This window comes from Lepidochelys kempii, chromosome 11 (assembly GCF_965140285.1).
Source record: "Lepidochelys kempii isolate rLepKem1 chromosome 11, rLepKem1.hap1, whole genome shotgun sequence".
Taxonomy (NCBI): Eukaryota; Metazoa; Chordata; order Testudines; family Cheloniidae; genus Lepidochelys; species Lepidochelys kempii.
This window is the reverse complement of record NC_136390.1, coordinates 79,794,740-79,813,194: the sequence shown is the minus strand read 5'-3', so window position 1 is coordinate 79,813,194 and position 18,455 is coordinate 79,794,740. Positions and strand designations below refer to the sequence as shown.

Sequence of the window (18,455 nt, the reverse complement as noted above, 5' to 3'; positions counted from 1 at the left end):
CCTCCCTGTGGGGGGTCCCTAAAGCTAGGAGCCCCTCCCCTTGGGGATGGGAGGGGGCACAGAGCTAGGAGCCCCTCCCCGGGGGGGTAGGGCCAAAGGGGGGGGTCCCTAGAGCTAGGAGCCCTTCCCCTTGGGGCTGGGATGGGAGGGGGCACAGAGCTAGGAGCCCCTCCCCGGGGGGGTAGGGCCAAAGGGGGGGTCCCTAGAGCTAGGAGCCCCTCCCCTTGGGGCTGGGATGGGAGGGGGCACAGAGCTAGGAGCCCCTCCCCGGGGGGGTAGGGCCAAAGGGGGGGTCCCTAGAGCTAGGAGCCCCTCCCCTTGGGGCTGGGATGGGAGGGGGCACAGAGCTAGGAGCCCCTCCCCGGGGGGGTAGGGCCAAAGGGGGGGTCCACAGAGCTAGGAGCCCCTCCCCGGGGGGGCAGGCCCTCAGGAGGCGGTCCATAGAGCTAGGGGGCAAGGTGGGGCCTGTGGGGGGGGTCCGCGCCCCCCCCCCGGGACGCACGCAGCCCCCACGGGCAGCGCAGCACTAGACGCTCTCCCTGCCCCGCCCCCACAGGGAGGAACCAGCGGGAAGCGCCTCACGCCCTGGGCCTGGGGGCGGAGACTCCTCCCCCTCCCCCTCCACCATCCCAGCTCCTGACTGGCCGGCTCGGTTTTCCCGGGGCTGAGGCCGCCCACTGGCGATTGGCTAGCTCCCCTGTGGGGGCGGGCCCTGGCCCCGCATCCTTTTGAACTGACCATCCAGGCAGCCGTAGCTCCGCGGTGGGGAGGAGCTTCTCCCTCCGCGCTTCCGTTGGCGGGGGCGGGAGCTGCAGAGGGAGGAGAACGCCGGCCCCCGCGGTCAATCCCAACCGTCCGTTCGTGCGACTGGGCACAGTGCCCCGCCCCCTGCCCCCCAGCCCCGCCCACTGCCCTCCCCCCCCCAACCGCCCGGGCCCGGCCCAGACCCATGCCCCGCTGGCCGGTGGGTGGCCGCTGGGCGGAGTCGGCCGCGCGGCAGGAGCCCCTCGGGAGCGGCCAGGGCCCTCGCCGGGCCGAGCCCCACGCGGGGCGCCCTGCCTGGCCTGGGGCGGGGCGGGGCGGGGGGCGGGGCCCCGGTCCCAGCGCGGCCCTTCCCTGAGCGTGGGCTCGGCGGGCGCCATTGTGAGCCCGCTGGGGCCGTGAGGCGCCTCGGAGCCCGTTCCCCTCCCGCAGCCGCCCGTCGGGAGCCTGCCCCGTTCGTCGGGCTCGCCCCCCGGCCATGGACGCGGAGGAGAGGCGGAGGAAGCTGGAGGCCGGTAGAGCCAAGGTGATGATGGCGCTCCCCTTCCCCCTCTCCGCGGGGGCTGGGACTGCCGGGCTCCTTCCCCGCCCCGGGGGGCCGGCTGCCGGGCTCTTTTTCCCGCGGGGGGAGAGTGGGTCAAGGTGGGTCGATGAGCGGCTGGACTCCTGTCCCCCCCGCCCCCCAGGCTGGGGGGGCTCCTTTCCGGTGCTTCAGCCCCCCCCCGGTGAGCTGTGGGGGGGGTGGGGGAGTCCCCAAGACAGCACCGCGGCGGGCTGAGACCCCCGGCTGGGGCTGTGCGTTGTTTAAGGTCGGTTCTGTGGCAGGGTCGCAGCCCTGACCTGAGGCTTCGCGCTCCAGGCCACCCGCCGGGGCCCTTAGCGGCGCGCGGTGAGGGTCTCCTATGGCCGGTCTCCTTAGTGTGCCCCCTGCTTCACAAACACACAAACCGGGCTGTTGCCCCGAGAAACCTGTAGTCAAGAGCCAGTCCTGCAATGAGCTCTGTGCAGAAATCTCCCTTGGTGGGGCGAAGTCCTGCACCACTGAAGTTTTGGGATCTAAGACACCAAAATCCGTGTAAGTGAAAATCTGGTGTTTGTTTATGGATTGATTGGCCCTGGATTCTGATGGCCCTTCAGTTTCCTATAAAGAGCAAACTGAGGATAAGTGGGTGAAAACGGAAGAGAGTATGCAGTGGATATTTTGTGAGTTGCACCAGTGTATAAATCAATTAATGTTGCGTGTGTGCACATCTTGCGTAGGTACTTAAGTGCAACTACATCAAAATGGTTAATTTTATATATAGTCAGTGACAGTTCTCCTAAATTCCAGCTGGGAGTAGCTGAAATGCTTGTCTTGCTGAATGCCCTGCCTAATGCAGGGATATTGGGGAAACAATCTACCTTGGAAATCAATATAAAAGTTACACTCAAGGTTGGGAATTTTGTTACCAACGCCATCTGTTTTTTCATTTGGCTCACTTAAAAATTGCTGCTTTGTTTTAACATTTTAATCTTAAATGCAGGTTCTAAATGGCTTCAGTGTAAGAAAATAATGGTTTCAGAAGCTGTGTAACCAGAGAAGTGAGAGTCTTAATTTGGTGGCTTTGGAGGGTTCTCAGGGGTCAAGGGGATCAGAGTTCAGAATAGTGGTATGAACCCAAAATATGAGTTACATTTTCTGCTGCTTAAATAACTGATAAACTCTAGAGGCATGTCAGGGTCAGAGTAAGGATGATTCTTTTTTAATACTTACACTTCATTTACTTGGAAGTATATTGATACTTGAGATTATAATTATAGGTAGTGGGAAACAGATTTATTCTGTACTAAGAGTGGAATGAAAAAAACGTTTACTCATATGTACAAGGTTAGTATTGTTATGGTCAATGGAACCTCCCATGTGTTTAGAAACGTACAGCATCAGGGCCCGAGAATGTAAGCTTCTCACTGCAGTTACTGTTGTCTTTGTCTTGTACAGTGCTGAGCGCTTTGGTGATACCTAACAAACAAATAGCACTATTTGGAAAAAAAAAATCACATGTGCTTTACATTGATAAAACCTGATCATTTTCATAAATGTTGATATGACCAGTCACTATATCATTTATGTCCAAGGTTTCTTTTGTTTTTGTGGACTGTCTTTGGTCTCCAAGTAGAGAAATATGATGTTGAAATCAGTGATGAGCTGCCAAAATCTTAACCGGTTCCCTCCTCACCCCACTAGGGGGTCATGGCCCGCCCCCCGGGACCCCTGCCCCATCCATCCCCCTCCCTTGTCCCCTGACTGTCCCCAGAACTGGGCAGGAGGGTCTCGTGGGCCACCGTAGTGGGTGCCCACTCTGGCTCCTAGGGGCGGGGTAGCGTAGCTAGTGGGGGAATAAGGGGAGCAGCCGCTCCCCCCACTGATCACATCAAAAGTGGCGCCTCAGGCACCGACTCCGTGGGTGCTCTGGGGCTGGAGAACCCCGGGGAAAATTTGATGGGTGCACAGCATCCACTGGCAGCTCCCCGCTCCGCTCCTGGCCCCAGCTCACCTCTGCTCCACCTCCTCCCCTGAATGTGCCGCTTCGCTCTGCTTCTCCGCCTCCTGGGCTTCCCGCGAATCAGCTGTTCACGCAGGAAGCCTGGGAGGGCTGAGAAGCAAGCGGCGGCTTCTCACTCAGGCCCAGGGAGGCGGAGACGAGCTGGGGTGGGAAGCGGTTCCCCTGTGGTCCCAGGGTTACCTGCTGCAGTGCGGGCAGCCCTCCTTGTGCCCCCCCACCCCAGCTCACCTCCGCTCCACCTCCCTGGGCCTGAGCGCGAAGCCGCCGCTTGTTTCTCAGCCCTCCCAGGCTTCCTGCGTGAACAGCTGATTCGCGGGAAGCCGGTGGTGCGGAGAAGCAGAGCAGGGCGGCATGTTCAGTGGAGGAGGTGGAGGCGGAGCGGAGGTGAGCTGGGGCTGGGCATGGGGTGGGGAGCTGCCGGTGGGTGCTCTGCACCCACCAAATTTTCACCGTGGGTGCTCCAGCCCTGGAGCACCCATGGAGTTGGCACCTAAAAAGCCACATTTGGCTGGTTGTTAAATTTAGAAGCCCTTTTAGAAAGGGTTGTCCCTAGTGAACTGGTGCGAACCAGCTCCAGCTCACCACTGGTTGAAATGGTAACGGAAGCCACTGTGATCCAGCACATAGGACAGTAGACTGGGAATCTAGTTGTGAGTTGGCTATCCATCTGCTGCGTAACTTCAGACTGGTCTTAAGTTACCAAATCACACTACATCAAATTTAGTATCAGCGGCTGTAGCTCTTTAGCCAGTGAGAATATGAAATGCTAATTTGAGAGTTCTTACTTGTATTTCAGAATCGGAGAGACATGGTGGGTGAGGTAATATATTTTATTGGACAAATGTCTGTTGGTGAAAGGACTAGCTTTCAAGCTACCCAGAGTTATTCTTTCAGAAGGAGGCATTTTGACAAAAGGAGTTTATATTTAATGACTTTTTTTACCTCAGAGTAAAAATGATAGTCATCACACCTGAACAATTCCATCATATACATTGTGGGAAATAAAAGTAGATTCTTTTGAAGCACTGTGGATAAAATGTAGAAAAAAAATCACTTAAATATCAATTTTATCTTTTTACCACTACTTACATGTAGTTCTGACCTATGACTTGACCTAACGCTCTTGTATGTTTCTCTTGGCTGCATTATACAGGTCAAAGTAGTACACGATGTGTGAGCAGGATTTTGTTAAAACTTTCCTTGTATTAAGTCCCCTATTAGTACAGTATCTGGCTATAGTAAGAAAAATGTGGTATTCTAGTGTAAGAAGCAAACTGTTCCCACCTGTTGGACAGCTGTCACTTTGCCATCTCCAAATCAGTGGGGGCTTATATTATATTTAAAGCTGCATGCTGCGCCAGTGTTGCATCTTAGGACTTGGCTACACTTGCGAGTTACAGCACAGTAAAGGAGCCCCAGGCACACTAGCTCACCACCCGTCCACACTGGCAAGGCACTAAGAGCTCTCTGACTCCGTGGCTACAGCGCTGCTGGTACTCCACCTCGGCGAGTGGAATAACGTTTGCTGCGCCCCTGCTGGAGTGCCGTGGTGCCAGTGTGAACGAGGTATTGCGTTACTGCGCTCTGATCAGCCTCTGGAAACGTCCCATAATCCCCTTAAGTCAAGCAGCCACTCTTGTTTTTGAATTGCTGCAGGAATGCGGATATGCCTTTTGAAAGCTCTGTTTCTGACAGTTGGCTGCTTATCTGCTCCTAGACAAAGCAAGTCATTCCTGTGGAATGTTGTGTGAGAGAGAGGCGGGGGAGGGGGAAGAGGGGAGTCTGCTGCTCTCTGAACTTACAAGACAGCATGCTGACATGGTCTCAGCCCCACAAAACCCAATCTCTCTCCCCCCCCCCAACACTCTCCCTGTCACGCTCCGCTGCCTGCTCCCCCATTTGAAAAGCATGTTGCAATCACTTGCATGCTGGGATAGTTGCCCACAATGCACCGCTCCGAATGCTGCTGCAAGTGATGTGGTCATGCCAGTGCGCTTGAAGCTGTCAGTGTGGACAGACTGCAGCACTTTTCCTACTGCGCTCTCCGAAGGATGGTTAACTCACAGCGCTCTACATCTGCAAGTGTAGCCATGCCCTAAGAGTTCTTTAGTTCAATATTAAATGTTTAGCTTTTGTAGGCTAATTAGTTACATTACACTACATAAAAATTCAAAGGTAGGTAAAAATCAGAGCTACTGTTACACCTCTAATTACTCAGGTGAAATATTTTATTTAATATTTGTCACCCTTCCGCTGTCTTAGCACTCTCATTCTGAGGAAGCTTAATATCCTGATGTTGCCTGTTCTGAACCTAAAAGAAACATTAACTAGGTTTCTGGAAGCAGTTCTGTGGATCAAATGTGGGGCTTAATCCTGAAAGTTCTGTGTGAAAAGACCACTGTAGAATCCCATTAACATCAATGGGACTCTGCATGGGAGTCTGACAAGGTGGAACAACTTGTATGGTTCAAACCATGGTTAGAAGAAGAGCAATACTGCCAACCCTGAACATTCAAAAATGTTGAGTCAGCCCTCCCTGCCTTTCCTGAAGTCATGAGATTGGTTTAAAAATTGTGAGATTTAAAAAATAAATTTCTGTGTTATTTATTTGCCTTCTGGTGTTCGTGCCTTTTAGGGTTCATATTTTCAAACTTTTCTCTGCGTCCATGTGGGGTAGAAACTTAAAAAAAAAAAAAAAGTGAGAGAGATGAGGTTCTCACATAGTCACATTACACCAGCCGCTGGCATGTCATGGAAAATGCCAACTATTATGAGATTTGCAATAAAATTATGTGACAAGTTACTCTACTCCCTGTAGATGTAAAAAGGACCAGAAGTATTCCATTATGTTTTTTGGTTGTCATCTTGTGGATTTCCAATTTACTATAGAATGAGGTGAGGAAAAAATCTACTTTTAAAATCAACTAATGCCAGTATCAGAGAAAGTGATTTTAAAATACCGACAGTAAGGAATGTCAATACAGTACTTGTGAAATATCCTCCTTTTTATCAGGCCTTTATGCTTGTTTTTATAAACATATCTTGGGCAGCTTATCTGTATCTAGCCATCGCCACCATAGATCCTAAAAATTCTCAAGAAAATATCCAAGGTACTGTGGTTATTAAATGGAAGTGAAATCAGAACCAAAGAAGGAATTGTCTGAGTTCAAGAGTAGTTACACTTGATCCATCTATCCATCTCTTGTTGAGCAGTCTGAGAAACTAATATGGTGGGATTCATTCATAGCTGAATTATTAGGGCAGTGTAACTTACAAAGAAATTAAGAATATAACAAGAACAGACAAACTGGGTCAGACCAAAGATTCATCTAGCCCAGTATCCTGTCTGCTGACACTGGCCAATGCCAGGTGCCCCAGAGGGAATAAACAGAACAGGTAATCATCAAGTGATCCATTTCCTGTTGCTCATTCCCAGCTTCTGGCAAGCAAAGGCTAGGAATACCATCCCTGCCCATCCTGGCTAATAGCCATTGATAGATACATTCATGGAGGATAGGTCCAGTTCTTTTTTGAACCCTGTCATAGTCATGGCCTTCACAATATCCCCTGGCAAAGAGTTGCACAGGTTGACTGTGCGTTGTGTGAAAAAATAAAAACTTCCTTTTGTTTGCTTTAAACCTGCTGCCTATTAATTTCATTTGATGACCCATAGTTCTTGTGTTATGAGAAGGAGTGAATAACACTTCCTTATCTACTTTCTCCACACCAGTCGTGATTTCATAGACCTTTATCATATTCCCCCCATTAGTCATTCCTTTTCCAAGCTGAATAGTCCCAGTCTTATTAATCTCTCCTCATACGGAAGCCGTTCCATACCCCTAATAATCTTTGTTCCCCTTTTCTGAACCTTTTCCAATTTCAATATATCTTTTTTTGAGACGGGGTGACCACATTTGCACGCAGTATTCAAGGTGTGGGCGTACCATGGATTTATATGGAGGCCATATGATATTTTCAGTCTTATTATCTATCCCTTTCTTAATGATGCCCAACATTCTGTTCACTTTTTTGACTGCCGCTGCACATTGAGTGAATATTTTCAGAGAACTATCCACAATGACTCCAAGATCTTTCTTGAGTGGTAACAGCTAAGTTAGACCCCATTATTTTATATGTATAGTTGGGATTATATTTTCCAATGTGCATTACTTTGCATTTATCAACGTTGAATTTCATCTGCATTTTGTTGCCCAGACACCCAGTTTTGTGAGATACCTTGGTCACTCTTTGGAGTCAGCATTGGACTTAACTATCTTGAGTATTTTTGTATCATCTGCAAATTTTGCCATGTCTCTGAGTATGCCTTTTTCCAGATTATTTATGAATGTGTTGAACAGCACTGGTCCCAGTATGGACCCTTGGGGGACAGCACTGTTTACCTCTCTCCATTCTGAAAACTGACCATTTATTCATACTCTGTTTCCTATCTTTTAACCAGTTACCAATCCATGAGAGAACCTTCCCTCTTATCCCATGACAGCTTACTTTGCTTAATAGCCACTGGTGAAGGACCTTGTCAAAGGCTTTCTGAAGATCTAAGTACATTATATCCACTGGATCACTCTTGTCCACATGCTTGTTGACCCCCCTCAAAGAATTCTAGTAGATTAGTGAGGCATGATTTTCCTTTACAAAAACCATGTTGACTCTTCTCCAACAAATTATGTTAATCTATGTGTCTGACAATTTTGTTCTTTATTATAGTTTCAACCAATTTGCCCTGTGCTGAAGTCAGGTTTACCAGCCTGTAATTGCCGGAATTACCTCTGAAATTAGGTTCCCTATAAGCCACATGGCCGCGCAGGAGCCTATTTAGCACTGTGCAGGCACTCAGGGAACTTGCATGGGGCCAGGCCAGGGGTGCTTCTCCCCCAGCCTCAACCTAGCCCGGCCCTGCTGGGGCACCCAGCCTTGCCACGGTCCAGACCTGCGGTGGCCGGGGTTCCCAGCCCTGCTGTGGCTGGGGTGGGGTGGCACGGCCACGGAGCTGCTGTGGTGTGGAGTGGCGCCTCCCCCCACAGCCCAGGTGCTGTTGTGAAGAGAAAGAGCTGGGGGGAGTCCTTTCTGCCCGCTGTAGCCCCGGAGTACTCTCCTGCACTGCAAACTCCTCATCCCTGGCCCCACCCCAGAGCCCGCACCCCCAGATGGAGCCCTCACACCTCTGCCCCCCAACCTTCTGCCCCTGCCCTGAGTCCCCCATCCCTGCACCCCCAGCTGGAGCCCTCACCCCCTTCACTGAACCCTCTGCCCTGGCCCTGAGCCCCTCATCCCCGGCCCCTCCCCAGAGACCGCACTACCACTGCATGAATTTGTAGAGAGGTAGTGGAATCTCCATCCTTAGAGCTTTTTAAGGCCTGGCTTGACAAAGCCTTGGCTGGAATGATTTAATTGGTGTTGGTCCTGCTTTGAGCAGGGGATTGGACTAGATGACCTCTTGAGGTCTCTTCCAACCCTAATATTCTATGAAGGTAATGTGTCACGCATCTCCTCCATATTGGTGCATGTAACAAAATTGGTTCCGTACATGGGTGGGAAAAATTAGAACGCTGCTCTGGAGCCCTTTAAAAGAATTGGCATCACATTAGCTATCCTCCAGTCATTTGGTACAGAAGCTGATTGAAATGATAGGTTACAGACTACTGTTAATTGTTCGGCAGTTTCATATTTGAGTTTCTTCAGAACTCTTGGGTGAATACCATCTGGTCCTGGTGACTTATGACTGTTTAGTTTATCAATTTGGTCCAAAACCTCCTCTAAATGGCAACTCAATCTGGGACAGTTTCTCAGATTTGTCACCTAAAAAGAATGGCTCAGGATTGGGAATCTCCCTCATCCAGGGGCCCCACTGGTTGTTTAGCAGGCTTCCTGCTTCTGATGTACATTGTTTTGCTATTACCTTTTGAGTTTATGGCTAGCTGTTCTTCAGATTCTTTTTTGGCCTTCCTAATTATATTTTCACACTTCATTTGCCAGAGTTTATGCTCCTTTCTATTTTCCTCCCTAGGATTTAACTTTCACTTTTTAAAGGATGCCTTTTTGTGTCTCACTGCTTCTTTTACTTTGTTTAGCCATGCTTCCACTGTTTTGGTTCTCTTACTATGTTTTTTAATTTGGGGTAAACATTTAAGTTGAGCCTCTATTATGGTGTCTTTAAAAAGTTTCCACTCAGCTTGTAGGGAGTTCACTTTTGGTGCTGTAACCTTTTAATTTCTGTTTCACTAACTTCTTCATTTTTGTGTAGTCCCCCTTTCTGAAATGAAATGCTACATTGAGCTGCTGTGGTGTTTTCCCCGCCACAGGGATATTAATTTTAATATTATTATGGTTACTATTGCCAAGGGGTCCAGCTATTTTCACCTCTTAGACCAGAAGCTGTGTTCCACTTAGGACTAAATCAAGAATTGCCTCTCGTCTTGTGGGTTACAGGACTAGCTGCTCCAAGAAGCAGTCATTTAAGGTGTCAGGAAACTTTATCTCTTCATCCCGTCCTGAGGTGACATGTACCCAGTCAATATGGGGATAGTTGAAATCCCCCTTTTTTATTTTAATAGCCTCTCTCATCTCCCTGAGCATTTCCCAGTCAATATCACCATCCTGGTCAGGTGGCCGGTAATATATCCCTACTTCTATATTCTTATTATTAGAGCATGGAATTACTGTTCATAGAGATTCTATGGTACAGTTTGGTTCATTTAACATTTTTACTTCATTTGATTCTATGCTTTCTTTCACATATAGTGCCACTCCCCCACCAGCATGACCTGTTCTGTCCTCTGATATATTTTGTACCCTTATGTTACTGTGTCCCATTGATTATCCTCATTCCACCAAGTTTCTGTGGTGCCTATTATATCAATATCCTTGTTTAATACGAAGCACTCAAGTTCACGCATCTTATTATTTAGACTCCTAGCATTGGTACATAAGCACTTTAAAAACTTGTCACCTTTTAGCTGACTGGCATTACATGATATAATTGAATGAGACTTTTTATCATTTGACTGTTTCTCATCAGATCCTACCTGTATCATCTTCCATCCTCTTCCCATTAGTAGGACATAGAGAATCTCCATTAACAGATCCTCCCCTAAGGGATGTCTCTGTCCGAACCATGTGCTCCTCTGCACCTGTCGGCTCTCCACCAGCCCTTAGTTTAAAAACTGCTCAACAACTTTTTAATTTAAAGTGCCAGCAATCTGGTTCCATTTTGGTTTAGGTGGAGCCCATCCTTCCTTTATAGGCTGCCCCTTTCCCAAAAGTTTCCCCAGTTCCTAATAAATCTAAACCCTTCCTCCCTACACCATCGTCTCATCCACACATTGAGACCCTGTGGTTCTGCCTGTTCAAATGTCTCTGCGCGTGGAACTGGAAGCATTTCAGAGAATGCTACCATGGAGGTCATGGACTTCAATCTCTTATCTAGCAGCCTAAATTTGACCTCTAGGACCTCTCTCCTATCCTTCCCTATGTCACTCGTACCTACATGTACCATGACCACCAGCTCTTCCACAGCACTTTGCATAAGTCTGTCTAGATGTCTCGAGAGATCCGCAATCTTCGCACCAGGCAGGCAAGGCACCATGCGGTTCTCCTGGTCATCGCAAACTTAGCTATCTATGTTTTCAATGATTGAATTGTCCATTACTAATACCGGTCTCTTCCTAATAAGTGGAGTTCCCTCCTCCGGAGAGGTATCCTCAGTGCGAGAGGATACCACAACATTATCTGGAAGGAGGGTACTAACTGTGGGATCGTTTCCCTCTGCTCCAGTTGGATGTTCTCCTTCCCTGAGACTTTCATCCTCTGCAACAACACAGAGGCTGTCAGTCCGGGGGTGGGACCGTTGTACTGTGTATCGGAAAGTCTCAAGTATAGTACTTTCGTCACTGAAGACACCAATCAGTGTTCCGAAGCAAAAAGTCACAGAATTTGTAAAAAGTCTAGTCAACTTCCATTTTGTATTGGTAGACTCTGCTCAACCTCTAAATCTATTTTATGCAGGTCAGTACTGCTTGCTGCTTTTTAACTACAATTATATTTGTAGGCTATCTAAAGAGTCTTTCCTGAAGGTAACTCTTTTCATAGTCTTCACAGGATAGAATGGCTTTTCAGAGTGCAGAGCAGGCTCCTTTACCCAATTCATACAAAACTGGTTGTATTCCAAGTGTAAGTCTGGAAAGCTGTCTGTCCAGAAAAGTGAGGGGAGAGAGGCATGCAAAACTTCTTGGTCTCCTCTTCACTGCATGGTTAACTAGAGTTGCCTGCACTTGAGTTAACTCCTTTCACATAAAAGCAGCCACGCTGCAAAATAATACTTGAGCTGCACAGAGTGGTTGTTCTAGCAGCTGGTGAGTTGTGCTAACTTGATCTTTAGTATCTACCCTCTGATTGGCCAGCCAACTTGAATTAAAACCACCATCATGCTTGATTTCAAGGTTTTTGTGTGTGCATGGAACTTGAGTTAGCTTTGCAGTGAGGATAAGCACTCAAAGGTGCACATCAATGTGGTAAGGCTTGCAACCTCCAATCCCTAGTCTGCATGTAGACCTGAAATGATGGAAAAAGATAGGCTTTTTCCTCTCCACTTTGGGACAGGTGGCACTCAAGCTAAATCCCCAGCTCTGGGAAAGGAAGTATGCTGCCCATACCTAATGACCTCATTGGAGTCTATCTGTCCCCAATAGACACAGAGAGGCTCTCTGCAAAGTTTGTTTTCTGCATAGGAGGAGGGGGTGAAGTTGCAGTAGACAGGGATGGTTGCAGTGTCATTCCTACATATCCACAGAAGATGGTTGCAAAAAGTTCATGCAATGCCAGGCTATATTAGCTTCTCTGCATATACTCCCCACTTTTGCTCCACCTACATCCCACTCTAGAAAGAGGAGAGTACTAGGTAGGATTGAGCCATGCTACTGGGGAAAAGGAGTGAGCTTCCAGAGGGGTGCAGGGTTGTAGTTTCCTGCAGATCACAGGGGTTCTACTGGTGTTGGGGGGAGAGGACTCTGGGTAAAGATGAAATGCCATCGTCCTGACAGAATGATGGAAGGTTATCAATTCAAGGAAGTCTTGATGAGATGAGAAGCTGGATATGAGTCAGCAGTGTGCCCTTGTTGCCAAGAAGGCCAATGGCATTTTGGGATGTATAAGTAGGGGCATAGCGAGCAGATCGAGGGACGTGATCGTTCTCCTCTATTCGACATTGGTGAGGCCTCATCTGGAGTACTGTGTCCAGTTTTGGGCCCCACACTACAAGAAGGATGTGGATAAATTGGAGAGAGTCCAGCGAAGGGCAACAAAAATGATTAGGGGTCTGGAACACATGAGTTATGAGGAGAGGCTGAGGGAACTGGGATTGTTTAGTCTGCAGAAGAGAAGAATGAGGGGGGATTTGATAGCTGCTTCAACTACCTGAAAGGGGGTTCCAAAGAGGATGGTTCTAGACTATTCTCAGTGGTAGAAGAGGACAGGACAAGGAGTAATGGTCTCAAGTTACAGTGGGGGAGGTTTAGGTTGGATATTAGGAAAAACTTCTTCACAAGGAGGGTGGTGAAACACTGGAATGCATTACCTAGGGAGGTGGTGGAATCTCCTTCCTTAGAAGTTTTTAAGGTCAGGCTTGACAAAGCCCTGGCTGGGATGATTTAATTGGGGATTGGTCCTGCTTTGAGCAGGGGGTTGGACTAGATGACCCCCTGAGGTCCCTTCCAACCCTGATATTCTATGATTCTATGATCTAGAGTAGGGGTGGTGGGCACACTATGGCCAACGGGCCATGACCGGCCTGTTGGACCTTTTAATCTGGCCCTCAACCTCCTGCTGGGGAGTGGGGTCAGGGGCTTGCCCTGCTTCATACTCCAGCCAGGGAGCGGGGTTGCAGGCTTTCCATGTGGCTCCCGGAAGTAGCGGCATGTGCCCCCTCTGGCTCCTATGTGTAGGGGCAGCCAGGGGGCTCGGCATGCAGCACCCACCCCAAGCGTTGCCCCCTGCAACTCCCATTGGTTGGGAACCTGACACAGAGCTGCTTAGTGCTGCGCCTCCGCTTAGGAGCTGGAGACCAGGGGCGGGAGGGGGGCATGCCGCTGCTTCCGGGAGCTGCAGGGGCGGTGCCTGCAAATGGGGCAGAGCTGCTTGGCTGTACCTCCATGTAGGAGCAGGAGGGGGGGACATACCACTGATTATGGTAAGTGCTGCCTGGAACCTGCACCCCCAAGCCCTTCCCCACACCCCAACCCTCTTCCCCAGCCCTGATCCCTGTCCTGCTCTCCGAACCCCTCGGTCTCAGCCCAGAGCAACCCCCCATCCTAAGCCCCTGCCCCAGTCCGGAGCCCCCTCCCACACCCATAACTCCTCATTTCTGGCCCCACCCCAGAGCCCTCATCCCCTCCCGCACCCCAACCCCCAATTTCGTGAGCATTCATGGCCTGCCATACAATTTCTATACCTAGATGTGGCCCCTAGGCCAAAAAGTTTGCCCACCGCTGGTCTAGAGGTTTTCCTGCTTTTTTAATAGAAAGGCAGCCATTTGATTAGATTTGTATTCCAGCATGTATATCTTATAACTTTAGCATCCTGTTCTTGTGGCTGAGTGAAGAGCAACCAGCTGAAACCTGGTTTTAAACTTCTCTAAAAGCATCTCCCAAACACTCAAGGATTTCCCCAGGCATTGCAGGGAATGTAACAAACAAGCAATTCAGGCTCCTGGACTTAAGAATTAAAATAATCTTACAGCATTAAAATATACCAACATACAGTACTTGTATTGCAAGTAATTTTAGTCCTCACCAGATCCTTGGATTCCAAGAGTAATACCACAGTTACTTGAAATGTATTGCTATACTATTTTTATATAACTGCAGAATACTTTTAATTTTGAAAACACCCACAGTTAATACTTGGATAAATATTGTCTGTTTAGTGTGATGGAAAGATTCAGCAGTATCACAGATCTTCTAGAAAGAAGCATCAAATAAGAAGCTTAAACAAGTGAAAAGGGAAAGTCTGCTATAACAAAGGTCCTGTGTATTCAGTGGTTCCATGGTAGCAGCATTTGCTGAGGAATACACTACTTGCTCTAGAGTTCTGCAAACTGCATTGTTCTTAAAAAATTATATTTCTGGCCCTCCTGGATACAAAGGTAACCTTGAAATGGATGTAAACTGGTGCATCATTTTCTTTGGGTATTTGTACACTACAGAAACCATACTGGCATAGAGAAAAGGAGGACTTGTGGCACCTTAGAGACTAACAAATTTATCTGAGCATAAGCTTTCCTGAGCTACAGCTCACTTCATCGGATGCATAGGTACATTGCTGTAGGTATGCTGGCATAACTTTGCAGTGTAGATCCAGCCTGCAGAAATGGAAGGTGTTTTCCATTAGTGTAAGACTACTACCTCCCCGAGCAACCGTAGGTACATCGACAGAAGCATTTTTTTCCGTTATGTAGCTGCATCTATATTGGGAGTTAGGTCAGCTTAGCTACATTGGTCAGTGGTGTAGATTTTTCACATTGCTGACTGATGGAGCTGTGTTGACTAATGTTTTGTGTGGACCAGACTTTCTTGTGGGCTAGCCTACCCTTACAATGCTACAGCAGGATAGCTACAGCAGTGCCACTGTAGTTCTTCAGCATAGCCATTCACTACAGCGACGGAAGGGATTCTCCCATTGCTGTGGTGACTCCACCTGCCTGAGAAGCAGTAGCTATGTCGATGGAAGAATTCTTCCGTCTATGTAGGGCTGTCTACAATGGCGGTTAGGTTGGCCTAACTACAGGGCTCACGGGTCTGGCTTTTTCACAGTTCTGAGAGAAATAGCTGGGTTGGCTTAACTTTTGAATGTAGACCTGGCCAATAGTTTGCAGACCACCTCAGAGGTGTGAACTGCCCCATTTGTCTTAATTAGGTTACATTTTATTGGTATTTATTCTATTCGACATTGGTGAGGCCTCATCTGGAGTACTGTGTCCAGTTTTGGGCCCCACACTTCAAGAAGGATGTGGATAAATTGGAGAGAGTCCAGCGAAGGGCCACAAAAATGATTAGGGGTCTAGAACACATGAGTTATGAGGAGAGGCTGAGGGAGCTGCGATTGTTTAGCCTGCAGAAGAGAAGAATGAGGGGGGATTTGATAGCTGCTTTCAACTACCTGAAAGGGGGTTCCAAAGAGGATGGCTCTAGATTGTTCTCAATGGTAGCAGATGACAGAACGAGGAGTAATGGTCTCAAGTTGCAGTGGGGGAGGTTTAGATTGGATATTAGGAAAAACTTTTTCACTAAGAGGGTGGTGAAACACTGGAATGCGTTACCTAGGGAGGTGGTAGAATCTCCTTCCTTAGAGGTTTTTAAGATCAGGCTTGACAAAGCCCTGGCTGGGATGATTTAACTGGGAATTGGTCCTGCTTTGAGCAGGGGGTTGGACTAGATGACCTTCTGGGGTCCCTTCCAACCCTGATATTCTATGATTCTATGATTTTATAGCGCTCTAACTTGCTGGCTCGGGGTGTGAGCGCAGCAAGTCTGAACGCTTTAAAGCACTAGTGTAGATAAGCTCTGAGCTCTGGGAGCCATGCTCCCAGCACTCGGAGCTAATCCCCAGCGCTCGCACGCAACCACAGTCACACTTCAAAGCGCTGATGCAGGAGCGTTCCCGCAGCAGTGCTTTGAAGTTTCCAGTGTAGACGTATCCTTAGTTAACTTTTGAAAATTCAAGATGACAACATTTGGCATTGAAAGTGCGTGGACAATATAAAACAAACAAATTTAATATCAAATACAGGAACTACTGTTGTGATTGAATTATTCATTTGCATAGTGAATTTAGAAAACTCATTATTAAAATGTATCTAAAACTGCCACTGAACTTTGAGAATTTTCACCAGAGTGTCCTAGAATCAAGGGTCCTTGTAACAGAATTTCCAGCTTGCTGCAGAGCATGCAGCACCTTGGCTACGTTCTTATGTTTCTACCAGCAAATTTAATCCAGTTAGTAACTGAAAAAACAAGAACTAAGCTAATTTGTTTTATTTGCACTTTAAGGCCCTGTGTACCCTGGCAAGTTTGCGTGCAGTAAAGCAGCTGTGAGCTCTGTAGCTCCCGAGGTGCACAGACGGCCAAGGAACCGAGTGCGCAGAAACTGTGCAGATGCAGCGCTCTAAGATAACCACCCCGAGGAGGGGCGTAGAGCTTTCTGTGCTGGGGCTTACAGCACTCTGGTGCCAGTGTAGTCGCCGAGGTGATGACACTGCTGCGATTGGCCTCCAGGAGGTGTCCCACAATATCTGCTCTTACCTCTCTGCCCATCAGTTTGAACTCGACTGCCCTGCCCTCAGGTGACCCACTGTCAGCCCCACCCCGGACATTCCTGTGCAAATTTGAAAGTCCCCTTCCTGTTTGCTCGGTGGTACGTGCAGTTGTCTCAGCGCATCTTTCCAGGTAGCCACGCCTGCTCCACGCACCAGGCGGTCCCCTGCTTGGAGCAATGCCAAGCTGCTGGACCTCATCGGGATTTGGGGAGAGGAGGCTGTGCAGTCCCAGCTGCGCTCCAGCCGTTGGAATGATGATACCTACAGACAGATTTCTAGATGCATGACAGAAAAAGGCCATGACCGGGACACACGGCAGTGCGGGGTCAAAGGGAAGGAGCTGCGGAACGCCTACCGCAAGGCATGGGAGGCAAACTGCCACTCCGGTGCTGCACCCACCAGCTGCCGGTTCTACAAAGAGCTGGAAGCGATACTCTGTGGTGACCCCACCTCCACTGCAAAGTCCCCTGTGGATACTTCATTGGCTTGCGTGCCAGTTGAGAGTGCACTGAGCCAGGAGGAGGCAATCTTGGATGAAGGAGGGAGGGGAACCCAGAGGCAGAGGATGACTTGGAGGCCAGAGATGCATGCAGTCAGGAGCTCTTTTCTACCCTGGAGGAGCCTAGCCAGTCACAGCGGTTGGATCTTGCCGAAGCACAGACAAGAGAGGAGGCCTCTGGTAAGTGGATCTGAGTTTGGGAATTGCTGATGTGAGATGTTGGGGGTAGGAGGGTTGCAGAAAGCAGGCTTGTCTCCCACCGCATGCCTAGTTTGAGCAGCAGAACAGGCTGTTGATACACTCCCTCACTTCATGGAAATCTCCCTCGGAGATCTCCAGGAAACTCTCGTGGAGATACTGGGCAATCCACTGCCACAGGTTCCTTGACAGAGCTGCTTTGTTTCTTGCCCCATTAACCATAAATTTCCTGCGCCACTGTGCCGTTATGGGTGGGGTGGGATGGGGGGACACCATTGCTGCACAGAGGCTAGCTGCATAGGGGCCAGGGTGGAAGCCGCAGGCTTGGAGAAGACCCTCCCTTGATTCCCTGCTCACCCTCAGCAGCGAGATATCTTCCATAATGTTCACCTCCTCTGGAAAGTGTGGGGACAAGAATGATTATCAGGCCCACCCTACAGTGCTAACTCTCCCCAAGTTCCCAAGAGGCATGTGCCCAGTGTATAGCAGGGTCCAGTGATTTACCCTGCCCCTGCTGCTACTCGCCATTTTGGAGGTCTTGTGGCTTGTGTGCTTACCTGGGGTCAGCCAGTTAGTGACAGGTGTGAGAGTACTGGCTGTGTTTTAAAGCACTGAAACAGTGTTGTCTATATTGCAAACAATACTGTTTCTGCAGAATGCTGCATTTAAACTTCACAGAGATGACCTTGGGAGCTTCCCTCTTTATCGGTGGTAGAATGGTTGTGAAGTATTAGGAAGTGTCCAAGAAGAACTAAGGAGGACTTTATGCATGAAGTTATGATGCACTCCGCCGCTGAGAAAAAGGAATTGAAGGAGTGGCGGGACAGCGAGAAAAAGGACTGAAAAGAGAATGCGGCACACCAGAAAGAAGCCACGGAGTGGCTCTTAACAGTTATGGAGCGCCTAGCAGACACGCTTCAGCCGATACTAGCTCTTCAAACCGAGCAGCTCTGTGCCCGCCCTCCCCTGCAGCTGCTGTCACAAAACTCTGTCCCGTGGTCCCCCCTTTTGCCCCCCCACACTGCCTACACACTCCTATCAACCTCCTGGCTCCACTCTCTACCCGCAGCATTCCACTCCTCCCTCCTCACAGTCCAGCAGTGTGGACTCCCACTATGAACTGCACTCA

General features: G+C 49.0%; 1 protein-coding gene across 6 annotated transcripts in view; it reads left to right on the top strand.

Moving 5' to 3' along the window:
- Positions 1-1,150: 1,150 nt before the first annotated feature.
- Positions 1,151-18,455, top strand: part of PCNT (pericentrin) — a 228,556-nt gene continuing 211,251 nt past the window's right edge. The window contains exon 1 of one of the 6 annotated variants that reach the window (XM_073306956.1): positions 1,151-1,288. In XM_073306956.1, the coding sequence (XP_073163057.1) occupies positions 1,241-1,288 (48 nt within the window). In that variant the 5' untranslated portion in view covers positions 1,151-1,240. Of the gene's footprint in view, positions 1,289-16,710; positions 17,309-18,455 lie in introns of those variants that run through there. The other 5 variants (XM_073306953.2, XM_073306954.2, XM_073306955.2 and 2 more) reach the window with 5 other exon arrangements.